General features: G+C 45.3%; 1 protein-coding gene across 1 annotated transcript in view; it reads left to right on the top strand.

The window, feature by feature from the left end:
* LOC119437724 (G protein pathway suppressor 2) overlaps positions 1–10,810 on the top strand; it is a 38,816-nt gene extending 28,006 nt beyond the window's left edge. The window contains exon 3 of the mRNA XM_037704700.2: positions 10,610–10,810. Within this exon, the coding sequence (XP_037560628.2) occupies positions 10,610–10,642 (33 nt within the window). The 3' untranslated portion in view covers positions 10,643–10,810. The remainder of the gene's footprint in view (positions 1–10,609) is intronic.
* The last annotated feature ends 3,778 nt before the right edge of the window (positions 10,811–14,588 follow it).

Below are 14,588 nucleotides of genomic sequence, written 5' to 3'. Positions count from 1 at the left end.
TCGCTCGTGGCACCTCCAAAAATGCCTCACTATTTTCGGTGCGGTTGCGACAGTTCGGCACGCAACGCCCCGTCCTACTGAAAGCGCTGTGAAGGCGTCATATCACACTTGTTCTACAATTCACCCGAGAATACACTTGCGATCACACGTCTCTCGACCAGCAGCATCGAAGCAGCAGCAGCACGAATAATAACCGCGCCGATGTCAATTGCGCTTGGCCTGCCGGAAACCGGGGAGTGTTGGCGTCGCCTGCGTTGTGTTGGTTTCTCCGCAGTGCATCGGAACCACTTTTGACCACGTGACGGCGCTCGGCGAATAGTGGTGCTGGAATAAATGGAGGCGGAGCTAACGGCGTGCGGAAAACAGTCGCGCAACTCTGGCTCCCTAAAGGCAGCCTATACTGGCGACAAATAGTCACCTAGCCTGCTTGATTTAATCAGGTATACTACACATGTTCTTTATCTAGCATTTTTGTATACCTATCATTATTTTTCTTTTTCAAAAATTTACCTTGTACCGCTGCCTATGATTTTAAGAGATCAGGTCGCATCCATCTTTTCCCTACTTTTTTCCACCAGTACTCCAATCGTCTCTTGCTGATCTCTACGGCTGATCTGTTTATGTTTCCCTCCACTTTAAACCCAAGCGCTTCTGGGAGTCGCACGTTACCTACGGTTCTCGCTGGGTGGATCCCGTCGCATTCCATTAGGATGTGCTGAGTGGTCTCTGGATCTCTACTGCAGCATACACATGTCTCATCTAATTCCGAATATTTGTTCCGATATGTTTTCGTCCTTAGGCAACCGGCTCGAGCCTCAATAGCAAGGCACTGCCCTTTGTGTTATCGTACAGATTTTCCCTTCTAATTTCTTTCTTCTCATTCTTGTAAATCTCCATTGTCCTTTTCGTTTCCATTCTTTGCATCCAATTCACGGTCTCTGTTTCTCTCACTTTCTTTCTGATGACCCCTGGTTGTCTATTTACAGTTTCGATTATCCTGTACTTAGTTGCCAACTTCCTTGACCTCTTCCTCCATTCTGTGTCCACGCTTTTCATGTAGAGATACTTGTGCACTTTAGCCGCCCATTTATTTTCATCCATGTTCCTGAGCCTTTCTTCAAAACTAATTTTGCTTTGTGCTTCTCTGACTTCAAAAGAGGCCCAACCCATGTCTCCATGCACTGCCTCATTTGTCGTATTACCGTGTGCTCCCAAAGCCAACCGGCCTACTGATCTTTGGTTAACTTCCAAACCCGCCAATATATCTGATTTTAAGCATATAATGGCATTTGCGAATGTTAGCGCTGGCACCATTACTCCTTTCCAGATTCCACGCACCACCTCATACTTATTGTGGCCCCACAGTGTTCTGTGTTTCATTAATGCTGCATTCCGCTTCCCCTTTATTTTCAGATTATCTTGGTGGTCTCTATGGGCTCCCACGCTACAACGCCATCTGTATTCTTGCGGCGAAAACCACCGCTCACTCAAGGTCATCTGCGAACACAATCTGTCCGCGCGCTCTCTCTCTACAGGGAGCGGCGAGTGTCAGCACCCAACTTATTCTTACACCGTGCCCAAAGGGCAAATTTCGTTGTAAAGTTTTACTAATGACAACGCAAGGTCGTTGGTTCGATTCCAGAACCGATATCTTCTTTCGTATCGTTGGGTAACGCCTAAAGCAAAGCGTAACGAACTAACGCACTAACGAATGCGATTGGCCCTTCTCTACAGCTTGTATATACTGCTGTTTGTAGTAAAATGCTAATGACATATTAAAATGGCCATATAGTACGTTGTTACTGCGCCACATTGGTGGGTGCTCAGTGACTATATTCAATAACGTTCTGCTTTTGATTTGACAAAGGCAGGTTGAATTTCCAATAGAGGCGACCACATTGCAAGCAAAACGCAAAAGCGCAGTTTTTCGTAAACCTTAAGAACACCAAGTATTAAAATATTACATAAAAAGGGAGTGCTGCCATTCCGGGGCGTCCCTTACAGCCTTCATCCAAGTAAAAGAAAATAGGAAGATGGAAACAATAATGAATGAACAGTGGTTGAGCAAGGAAATTATCAGCCCGCTGCCAACGTTTTGACAAGGGGACTTGTCTTCGCTACGACAACAGCTGTTTTCCTTCACAGGGTTTACAACTACCTCCCCTCGACAAGAAGCGTAATCTGGAAAGAAAGAGTAAAGTGAGTAGAAGCACTGGCGCTATAACGTAAAGCTAATGCCAAACTGTTTTTATTCCAATCTCCTGACGTCAAATTTACGTAACCATCGACGCAATCATCGGGCGATGACCGGCAGCGTTGTCTAAATAACCCAATCAAACACTCTCCTCGTTTATAAGAGGTCACCTTTGTTCGCTTTCAAAACCAATAACATTGTCTACACTCAGCGGTTTTTCTTATCTAATTGGCTGACTAGAGGCGAGGAGCACGCTGTAGTGGGGAGGGTTTCGATGGGGCCGAGCCAGCACAGTGAAAGTAGATAACCGCAAGAAGAGGGTAGGTGCCGGCTTCTCCGATTGGTCCGCTACGCCTTACTTAGCTTGCGGTGGCTGGTCGAAAATCGCGGCGGCGTGCAACGGAAGGATAAGAATGCTGCTAAAACGGATGCTCAGCAAAGAATAGTTGGCAGAGTGAGGTCGTATACGTGCCGAAAGGGCTCGATAACGTTTTACTGCCACGCAAAAAGGATTATCATGCGCAAATAAATACATGCTCACCGGCAGGTGCGAGTAGCGAGGGCCTGAGCGATCGGCGGGCAGCCATCTTCTATTCTGTCCGGAACGGGGCAGTCTCTGGCTATTCAGAAAATTTTTCCGTTTTGTTCGGCATATTAATATTTTTTCCCGTACACGTCACTTTGACGCGGTCAGTTTTCGCGGTTTTGTGAGGTCGCGTGACAGACAGGTGAAGTGGGCGTAGCCCGAATACATTGGACCAATAGCAGAGGGCTAATGGCGAAAAGGCGTCGAATCAGGAATAATTATTTTTCTTTTGTGCGGTTCAATCATGCACAATCAGTGTTTTCACGTTATATCAGATGGGGAGCTATCGCGGTTTTCGTGACGTCGCGTGACGGACAGGCGAAGTTGGGAGTGGCCCGAAAATGTTTTGACCCATCGAGGTGGGCTGATTGCAGAATTAGAACAGAAAAGTTTGGAATAGCTTTACGTTATAGCGCCCCAGGATAGCTTTTCTTTCTCCATTCATATAAACATAAGATCAGCTTAATAGCCGTCTGCCATATCACACATGGAAGCGCCTGAGCTATCCTAACTATCAGAGCTTATTCCTCTTTTCAAACGTCTCCGCCTTTTTTAAGAAGCCTTCACCTTACCCGTTGGTATCCCTTAAGGCTATTCAGTCTCGGTAAGAGGTACCTATAAAAATCGGCGAAGTAATAGACAACAAGCATAAATGAAATGATTGTACAAATCCCATTGTTTAAACGTTGGTGATTGTGCAAGGCTTTCCTTGTTCGATCACTGGTAACAAATTCAGAACCCAGCTGGTTAATTAGTGGCAATCGTGTTGAGCTGCTAAGCACGAGGTCGCGGGTTCGAATCCCGTGGTCACGGGGGCCGCATTTCGATGGGGGCTAAATGCGAAAACACCTGTGTAAGTTTAGAATTATGTGCAAGTTAAAGGATCCCAGGTGGTCCAAATTTTCCGGAGTCCCCCACTAGGGGTGTCTCATAATCATATCGTGGTTTTAGCACGTGAAACCCCATAAAAAAATTCAGAGCCCCTCAACTTTGGGACGTAAAGTATGATTAATTTCAGTTGTTAGGTGAAAATTAAACATAAATAGGGAAGACGCGGATTGTATATGCTTCCGATAATTTCCGTTTATTACGTAATGCTATGATGGAAAGGTATACCTGTTTTGCTGAGACGGTTATTAGTTATCTCAACGTTCCCCCTCTGATGAACTACACGCGTGAAAATGCAAGGAGCATTAGGTAAACCAAAGGCATCATATATAAATTTAAAAAAAAAACACTCCGCCTACACATGCACGCCATGCGCACTTATAAGTCTGCCCGCAATGCTCAGCCGTCATAAGTGTCGGCATTGAAGTCTGAAAGTGCGTAACAAACCACAGAAAAAAAGAATGGGGAATATTTATTACGAAGTCACGCAGAAGGTTGTGAATTTAGAGTTTCGGTGAGGAATTAACTTCGCCTGCTTGAGGAACCAAGCATGGTTGCGCAGTTATTGCCGGAGCTTGCAAAATATACAGTTCTGGCGTCCGGTGTTGAAAATCTCATGGCTGCCATTATATTCATCTGTGGGCTGGAGTAGCCAACTTATGCGGCCCCTCGTTTCCTGGTGCGATAATGTGTACCCGCATTCACTGAAAACAGACGTCATGACCAGCTAGTACGGCGAGAGTCAATTCTTTCACGATGTCGTGCGTATTCGTGAATAATTCTTGTTCAAAATAAATTTCATTTAGTGTGTTGCCCCATGAGTCGGTGTAACGCCAAGCGGCACTAACGGTACGCCCTTTCGCAGAAAATGATGTTGCTTACACAGCGTGCCAAACAGAATGGCCGTGCGCGATGATATTGTGTTAGACCGCATCACTCCGGTGACGTGACACGCCGGCTTTCCATACTATTTTTGGTTAGTACTGACCCTTTTAGGGGTGATCCCGTGGGTGCTGCCATGTTTTATCACGTGGTAACGCTTCCATTGCTTGCCTCAACGGCCTCCGTTGTCTCCGTTTTTACAATGGATGTGTATGACGCCGGTGCGGCTTAGCAAACCTGTTTCGGGAGATATCGTAGACTGGTGAATGGGTGGACGACACGAAGCTTTGGCCACAGCTTCAGAGAACATGCGAGAGCGCTTTCGGAGCTTATTAAGCTATGTCCAAAGAGCGCGAGCAGCGTATGGGGTGCTTGCTCTAAAAGCGAGGCTAAATATGTATTCCAAGCTATCCAAACTTTCCGCTCATGAATTGAATCAGGATTAGCGTGTTTCGCTCTTCGTTCTTTATTTCGTAAATACTTAGAAGCAGGCGGCTTGTCACGTTTCCGACTCAGTAAAGTTTGTCGGTGCGGTCTTTATCTGATTACTTTCTGCCTAATCGTTCGCGGCTGTGCTCAGTTCCGATATATTTATTCTCGCTGTGCACAAGGCTTGAAGCGTAGCTGTCTTGTAGATTGTTTTGTACCTTTTAGCAAATATGCATTGCCGCTAGTAGGTAGGTCGCTTACTCCCTTGTGGACCATCACGAAACAATCGTCTTCGACCACTCGTGCGCTATCGGTGTAGTCCGTCATTTATTGTGTGTATGTAGCGCGAATATATTCAAGTGTGCGCCCATTCACTTATTTTTGACCCGCTTGACACGCTGGGCGTACGTTTCAGTGCCAGTTAGGGTAGAGGTGTGTAGGTACTGTGCAGAACTTATGACAGAAAGCAGTGCTACTCACTTTTGTCATATTTTAATTAGCGGTACTCAATCTTGCTGACGTTCGAGGGCTGAAGCCCTTTGTTTGAAGGCTAGCGACACAACGCTAGCGGACGAGCAAATTTCTGCATCCTAGAGGAAAGCTGTGCATCTCGAAGTGCCGGTGACATGTACGGACAGTTGTAGCAGCCGTCCGCCAACATGGCCACACAGATTCATTACATTCCTTAGTATGCCAGTCACTATTTTAGCAGCCAATTTCTGGACACGTCTTCAATCCAAATGATTCAATCCAGCATGATTGGAGTACAGTGCGTTAGCGAAAACTCAGTATCATTTCCGACAGTTGATCGCACAGAAGCAAGATAGAAGCGGTAATGGTTTCGTATTCGTGCGCTGTCGCTGAGGTCACGTGCAGCGCGCCGAAAGCACTGTCTCGTTTCTCTAGAACAAACTGCTCCTCGAAATGATCAATATACAGCGCAACCATGATTATAATTATTTAAAAAACGAAGAAAATGACATACTAAAGTGCTGGGAACGACTGGATGTTTTTTTTTTTTTTTTTTTTTTTTGGGGGGGGGGGAAGAAAAGTTTAATGAAAAGGAAAAAACCATGCCGGGCGAAGAAAGAAACAGAAAAAAAATCTCGAATGATAAAGAAGTGGTATAGATTCCCATCGATACCGTGCATTGAGTGTATATATGGAAATTAAAGCTTTTTTATTTTAGAAGTTATAATAATTTGGGCGTCACTGTAGATTTTATCAGATATCACGAACAGACGAAGGGTTGCAAAGTGGCGCAGAAAAAACATGACTACTAATAGCTGTCGACAATCATGTGACCTGTCGACAACGTTTACAGAAACCTGGGAGTTTAAAGGCAGGGTTTTTTTTTTTACAGACTAACCACATTGCATTCCACATATGTAATGTCACATAAAATCAGTCACAAGAAAATAAAAAAAAGGAATGCGACTGGATGTTTTTACGAACCTGCTTGGTTGGCACCATCTAGATAACAGGAATTGCCACGTAGGCACAGTAACCGCTTAGGACCGTCTTCCTGTGCAAGAAAAACACGCTTTACTCCACTGCAATAAAGTTAATGGTGCCGAAACGGCGACAGGAATTGTGTACAGTTGGCACAATATATGCCCCACCCTTATACCGTTCTCCGCCCATATCCCGGCATGCGTGCACCCGGTGTAATTTAATAGAGAAGGTAATAAATGTGTCGTATAACTCAGTGTTATCTATCCAACGTCACCATTAAAGGAATACTAAAGGGAAACAGGAATTTCAGTTGTATTAGTAAATTACCCTTCTATTTCACCATGAAAGTCACTGTTACCTTGATAAGAGGCTCGCTAACCAGAAAAGACGCAAGAACCGTGATGAATGGCAACGGAAGTCTCAGGCAGTGCCGAAACCTCATGACCTAGTTCGGAACCTCATGAGTGCCGGAATCTCATGAACCATAACATAAGGTTCCGGCACCAGCTCGCCATGATGTAATGAACTTTAACGGCGTCTGGTCAGCTCTGGTTAACGTTTTATCACTAAGGATGGACTACATTGTATTCCAAAAGAGCTATAGACGGAAAGTTCAATGAGCTACAACGACTCAAATGCAAAAATACAGTTTGCCCACACAAAATGCACAGCGCCGGTTTGTCCCACTGACGTATACCATGTGCTGAGCTTTCTACGGAAAATTCTAAATGCAATTTGACCTTCGTTCTATCTTCTTATAATCGAAACTTTACCGTGAAATGAAGGACAATAGAGTTTTGAAGGAATACGTTAGCAGTATAAACTGATTTAGTATTTCTTCGTAGTGTCCCGTTAAATGATTTCTTATGTCCTTCAAACGTACCTAGTTCTTTAGTGGCGCCATGTATACTTCTTAGGAATTTCATAGGTATACACTCAAATACACCGAAAAATTCTGTTCTGAAAGTGCGCTCAAGCATTTTTTTTTTCATCTGAATACTATCCGATGACACATACATGCATACACAAGCACACGCACGCGCGCGCGTGTGTGTGCATGCGTGCTCCAGCACGTTTTAATTAACGGCCACATTGTAAATACACTGGCGGTACTTCATTATGATTCGAATTCTAATCCACTCAGTTTGGCTTGATTATTTTCGTTTCCACATTGGAGAAATAATATTTGTGGCGAAGCCGGTGATACAATAGCTCCCAATATTTCCAATATCATCCATGGAAATCAACAATTAAAATTTTGCTAATGAGACCATAATTCTGTAGGCAACAGCAAAGGCCTAGCCGTCCATATTATTGCCGATGGTCGAAGCTCCGGAGATCGGCGTAGGCGTGCCGCGTCTCCGGAGTGGTCTTTTCCCTGATTTTTATTTTATGTTATTTACTTTTCTTTCTGCTAAGGCGCCTATACATTACCTTCGGGTTAGAAAAAAATATGCGCATCCCACGCACTGTGAGAATCGGTTTAAGCGAAGGTTTCGTTGCCGTTTGCAGGAAACGTTGTACTTGTTCACCGACCATTTTGCAAGTATAGAGCACGTGATGAAGTTGGAGAAGTTTTTAACGGTAAACACCTCCCTAACAGTTAGATTGTGGCCTTCCAACAGAGCGAGAACGTCGGACAGAAATAGGAGTCTGTCGCATGCTACACACCGAACCGTACTAGTCCTGCACGAAGTGTTTTTCAAAGTACTCGTTTGGCGTTAGTAAATAACACGGTCCCGTTCTGCTATTGTCTTATTACTACGTATCGATTCCGTGCACCCGTATTCGCGCTTACGTCAAATATTCACTCGTATTCCAAGCCATTGTGAATTCCATTGGGTCAACGTAAGCTCGTGAGCAAGCGCTTCGTTTTCCTGAGTAATGAGAGAGAGAAAACAAGAGCTGAAAGGCAGAGAGGTTAACCACATTAAGTGTCGAGTAGGCTACTCTGCACTGGGGTATGGGGTAAGGGCAGAAAAGACAATAAAGGAAGAGAAAACTTAAAAAAAGTTAAGGCATCAGTTCGCACATTCTATAGTTTTCAATGAGTCCAGTTTCTTTTAAAAAGCCCACTAGCGCTTTGGGAAAGCAGTTGGTGCCGACGTCGGCTGGGACCAGGGTAAAAGAATTCTGGCTTCTGGGAGGGGACGGTTGTCAATTTCTTCGAGCGTGGTGCAGAGGCTTTTCTTTGTACATTGAAACGACGACAATCACACAGAAGGTGCGCTATCGTCTCTCTGCACACGCAAACTTCACAATCTGGACTTGTGGCCATTTTGATGAGGTAGGAGTACGCGTTGGTAAAAGGTACTCCCAGCCTAGGCGACAAATGAGGGTTAGCTCCCGTCGTGGTAAGCCATGTGGAAGGTGGAGTTTCAGATCAGGATTTAGAGAAGAAAGGCGCTGGTTTATAGAGTGTGGTGAATTCCATTTTGCCAACGTAAGCTCGTGAGCAAGCGCACGGACCTTTCCCGCTGCGTCTGTCCTGGACATCGGGATGGCGATGCAATCGGCACTCGTATGTGAAGATCGAGCGGCTGTGTCTGCTTGCTCGCTTCCAAGGATACCACAAACTTGGCAACCATTGAAATGCGATGTCATGCCCGTCCTCAACTGTCCGATGGTAAATTTCTCGTGTGTCCGCTAGAAGTCATTCGTGAGGTCCACGACGAAATGCAGAGAGCAAACTCTGGAGGGCGGCATTGGAATTGCAGAAGATGGACCATTTCTAGGGCGTTTCCTGATTGATAAATTGAATTACTGCACGCAGAGCTGCAAGTCCGACAGCAGCCGTTCATGTCAAATGCGATATCCTAAATTTCACCACTGTGGATTTTGCTGGCACAAATAGTGCAGCTGCTGAACTGGAGTGCATGACCGACCCATCAGTGTAAACATGTAGGCGGTCACTGTGGACCCCTTGTAGTTGCGATAATGCTGCCTGTAGTAGCAATTAGTGCCTTCTTCATGCCCAGAATGGTAAGGCATAATCGAGGTGAATGCAGAGCCCACAGTGGCAACAAAGGCCATTCTGCTGAGACGTAATTCGATGGTAGCGTTGCTCCGTGAGTAGTCGGGAGATGGCTAAAACTCGTATGTGGCCTAGTTGTTGGCGGGCAAGCAATATGATGAAAAGGTATCCTTGCGACATGTAGAATGTGCACTCTTAGAGTGTCGAACGCAATGTACGTTGCTACAGGGTGGGTCACGCGCTATGGCGATTGTGGCGGCTGGGGATGTACAGCCTCCTGCATTTTCATCTATATCGTGCGAGAACACTATAATATGGTCGTACGTCGTCCTAAAGGGAACATCGCACTAGACGACTCTTGTACAGGAGAGTTCTTAGTGCACTTGAGAGCACTTCGGCCGGCCTCGCTGATTATCGCAGCTTAAAGGCGCTAAAATGACGCGTGATGGACGGTCGCGCGATATAGATAAAAATGCGGGAGGCTATGCACTTAAGGAGGCCGAGGCACGTCCATAGAGCTTGGACTTGTATACTCTGGTGCGTGTGAAGGTTCATTTTACTGGTGCTTCCCAGCACGGGCAGGCTATATCTTAGGAAGCCATAGATAATGCATGGTATAGCTGTAGCATCGCGCGCACAAATGCGCCCCAAGACTTTCCGCCGACAAATGTGAATACATGGTATATTGCAGTCAACCTCTTTTTCATATATGCAATATGTGGCGTCCAAGACAAATAACTGTCGATGATGACTCCAAGGAAACAGTGCTTTGTTTCGTAAGCAATTACTTGTCCATTTACACGTACAACATATGGAGTCAATCTTTTGCGTATAAATGCGACTAATCGGCATTTTTCCGAGGATAGTTCTTCGCCTTTCATATGCAGGTAAGAAGACATTTGTGTGACCGCCTTCTGCAGTCTCACTCGTATCTGCGGACGAGTTTCAGCCTCCAAGAATTACACGATAACGATGTATACGTCTTCTTTTTGCTGCGTTTCAGTCCGCAGCTATCGTAGATATAGTCAATGAGGCGTTCTGTTTTTCTCCCTTTTTTTGAGTTCGAAAGTGCATCCGGCAACAAAATAATAGATGACACGTGCACAGCGCGCGCTTGAAGCCTTTACACCACCTGCGTTAAGTGGTGGTGGTGGTGGTGGTGGTGGTGGTGGTGGTAATAACTTATTGAATTGTCCTGCAGGGTTCTGGCGACCCAGGCGCAGGTCCCCCATGACGAGGCATCGGGATCGCGTCTCAGCGCCGCTTCGCCAGCCTGCTGGACCGCCCATGGCTGGTCGCTAAGGTCGAAGCTGCTCATAACGGCTGCCCACCTCAGCGATAGAGCCTCGGAACTTCCTCTGCTTTTGCGTTGGGCAACCCGTTTCCATAACATGTGTTTGAGTGTGGCTGTTTTCTGTTTGCATATCTTACAAGTGTCTTCCTGGTCTACTTCGGGGAATATTCGTTTCGGGTGAAACGGGAAGGTATTTGTACTTGGCGTAGGGGCACAGCTTGTGCCTGCGTTTAGTGTGGTGGACATTTTTTGACCTTGGTTAGAATGCTTGCATGCTTAATTAAGTATACCTTACGCAAAGTACAGGTGAGGGTCCGGCAGGAACCTGCGTAAAAATGAGCACGACTCGGTACTGCCACGCTTGTTAAAATCTTTTTTTTTTTGTAACGATGATCACGAAGCCAATCTCCTCAAGACTATAAAAGTTGGTCTTTGGTCTCGCGTATTCGCCACTCTTCTTTAGCAGTGAAATGCGTCGCATGTTTCCTATGGATAGTTCACTTGGTTCGAAAAGCACCAAGATCAATCTTGTTTCTTTTCGGTTGATTTAGGCGCCCTGATTTCGAGATAGGCGTTAGTTAATTTATTCAGTGGACCTGCGTTTTCCGACACAGCCATCTCTTGTGCAGTGAATCGCGTAACCAGGCAAGCGTTTTTTTTTTTTTTCCGCCATCAGCCGTCGCGACAAAATGAAGACAAAGGTGAAAGAAAGGAGGAAGGAAGATCGTAAGAATTCTTCACCTACCCATCCTGTCGGGCTGCGCATATCGCGCATATCGCAACTACGCGACTGCCGGTGACGGGTCTCCAATGTCGCACCCTTGTCGGTGCCTCACGTCGCACAGTTAACCCAGTGTCGAGAAAACCACGCAGGAATAAACAGGGGCTAAGGATATTTACTGCTTACTATAATTAAATATTACTACACTGAATGCTCGAGGGATGGGACAGAGGACTTGGGTGTATTTGTGAAGATGACTGACTACAATGCGAGCTATTGTTGCTGAAGACTGGGGTGCGTGATAAACAGTCTACGCTTCATCTTCAATAAGACTGGCAAAGAAAGCAAACCTTCAGTCTCTTCGACTTGGGGGAAAAAAGGTAATCTGAAACGAAAAATGCTCAACAAGAAAGAGATGGCCACTTTTGTGGGCCGACATTTGATGGGTTGGACGTCCTAATCAGCCATTTGTTTGCTCTGAAAATCATACCAAAGAGAACAATGGGGAAGAGAAAAATAATTCTTCGGAATGAGGAATGAGAAGTTTCAAGAATCAATTCAAGCGTGCCCACCGGTGTCCGTGAGGAGCCTGATACGAAAGTATGTACTAATCTGAATTATTTTAAGACAAAGAAATATATACGTCTGATGAGTCGAACAAATAAGCAGCCGAGCCGGTTGTATAAAAGGGGCTGGCTACTACTTAGAAGAACATCGAACATGGTAAATAAGAGAGCACTAACATAGAGTGAATCCATAACTCGAGTCTTGAATCAGTAATTTGAGTTTGTTGATTGTGTTTTTTTAATTTTTATTCTCCGAGTTTAAGGAGCTGTAGTTGCCTGTGGATGACAGGGATATATGAAGCCTATGACCACGACTTTTAGCAAAATTAATTTATCATCTATATAGCTTCCCATTTCAAATATTTCAAATAGATTTGATGTAGGGGATAGCCACCGAAGGCATTAAGTCAGATGTGCATAAGGCATGGCGTGGGCAGTGCCCAAGTAGGCGGGAAAACGGTTCGATAGATAGATAGATAGATAGATAGATAGATAGATAGATAGATAGATAGATAGATAGATAGATAGATAGATAGATAGATAGATAGATAGATAGATAGATATAGATAGATAGATAGATAGATAGATAGATAGATAGATAGATAGATAGATAGATAGATAGATAGATAGATAGATAGATAGATAGATAGATAGATAGATAGATAGATAGATAGATAGATAGATAGAAAACTTCAGGATTGGCTGGCGTCTGCTCTTACGAACAGTTCTAGCGTACGAACGGTCTCATCTCAAAGGCGAAATAACACATCGGCCTGCGTCGAAGCTGCGAGAGGGATCGTTAACGTGAGCTCAAGCGAAGACACACTTAGCCTGACATTGACAGCATGCATAATAACGCTAAACATTCTAGATACCCACCATGGTGGCTCAGTGGCTATTTCATTGCGCTGCTGAGCACGAGGTTGTGGGTTCGATCCCGGTCATGGCGGCCGCTTTTTTATGTGGGATCAGCGCAAAAACGTTCCTCTTCAGTGCAATGGGTGCGCGTTAAATAACCTCCAGGTGATCAAAATCAATCCGAAACCCTCCACCACGGCGTCCCTCATGATCATAAGGGCAATGTCGGGACGTAATTAAACCGCGCAATTAAAAAAAAAGAACTTAGAATACATCACTTCTAAATTCTAAACTCCTGTAGCAATACAAAAACGGTAGGGGCATTTGCAGCAGCGCAGATGTGGCGTTTATGTAATGGTGTGATTATTCTCCAATTGAAATGTCAATGAAGCATCTGAGACTGCTGTACAATAGACGATGGTTTTGTTCCTTACGTTTAGTTGTTAGTTTGCATTCCCTCTTGTTTTGTATTTTGCTTGTATTCTTATTCTTTGTCTCAATATATAAAGTACAATAAAGACATGAACATTAACTAATCCCGACCGTCCAATTTGCTCACTCTGGAAGTCACATTGGCTGCATATTTTTGGGGTGGTTATAGAACGGCATTCAATAATTGTTTCATTTGAGTAGATTTTATGACAAGGAATAGTATTTTCTCGCGGAAACAAAATTTTCAGATTTTATTTTTTACAACTTGCAAAACAGATGGGGCATGAAAAAAAAATGCACGTTTACCAATGGAGTTGCCAAACACACACTTTTCGACATGCCTCTTGTACTCCAATTTTTCATGAATGAAGCAAATGAGTTGAGTAATTGCCAAGTAACTTGCCTCGCCGTCACATTGACTCTGCTGTTTCGAAATTCTGTTGCACTAAAGGTGGAATTGTTGCAGGAATGTGACCCTGAGCAAGCATTTAGTTGTACAGACTCCTTTTTTGCATGTCGCGAAAGAGCTGAAGTTCTGCGTATTGCGAGCCGTAATTCTATACGCCCTGGGGGGAAGGGGGGTTCTCCGAAATAACTTTCAACCACCTGGGGTTCTTTAACGCACGCCTAAATCCAAGTGCACGAGCGTTTTTGCATCTCGCCCTCATCGAAATGCGGCCGCCGCGACCTGGATCGAACCCGCGACCTCGGTCTCAGCAGCGCGACACTATATACCCACTAAGCTGCCTCGGCGGGTGAATGTCGCGAGTGTGATCGCTGCATTTTCGAAGAAACTGCGTCAGAACCCATCTTCCGATGACTGTCGACGGTAATGCGTTCACATTGAATCAATATAGCGCCACAACGGATCGCCACACTCGAAACGATTTATGTATGAGGCGTGTACTGCAGCGGGACTGCTCTTTTCGCGCTTCCCTAAGAACACTCAGCGCCATCTAACGTCACTGCCGCTAAGCCTGGGGTTGGCATCCGAAAAGCACGGCGCACCGGTGCCCGCGAAGGCTGAGAATTGTTCTCTCGCTTGCAGCATACACAGTGGCGCATACCCCGTGACCCAAGTTGTGTCCTCAAAGAGGTTCACTGAAGACCAGCACAGACCGAGCGCCCCATACTCAGTGTTCCAAGTCGGCGTCAAAGGGTTTCTAGGAACAGCGGTGCCTACCCAGTACCGCATATACAGTGACGCATGTGGGCGTGAAAACTCTTCGTTGAAGACAGGCACGTGTGTGCACCTTGCCAATTACTCAGTGACCCAAGTACAAGTTGATCCGATGGTTGGCTGTGAACA

The sequence above is a fragment of the Dermacentor silvarum genome, chromosome 1 (genome assembly GCF_013339745.2).
Source record: "Dermacentor silvarum isolate Dsil-2018 chromosome 1, BIME_Dsil_1.4, whole genome shotgun sequence".
Lineage (NCBI taxonomy): Eukaryota > Metazoa > Arthropoda > Arachnida > Ixodida > Ixodidae > Dermacentor > Dermacentor silvarum.
The sequence above is the reverse complement of the archived record's forward strand: the minus strand, read 5'-3'. Positions and strand labels throughout refer to the sequence as shown.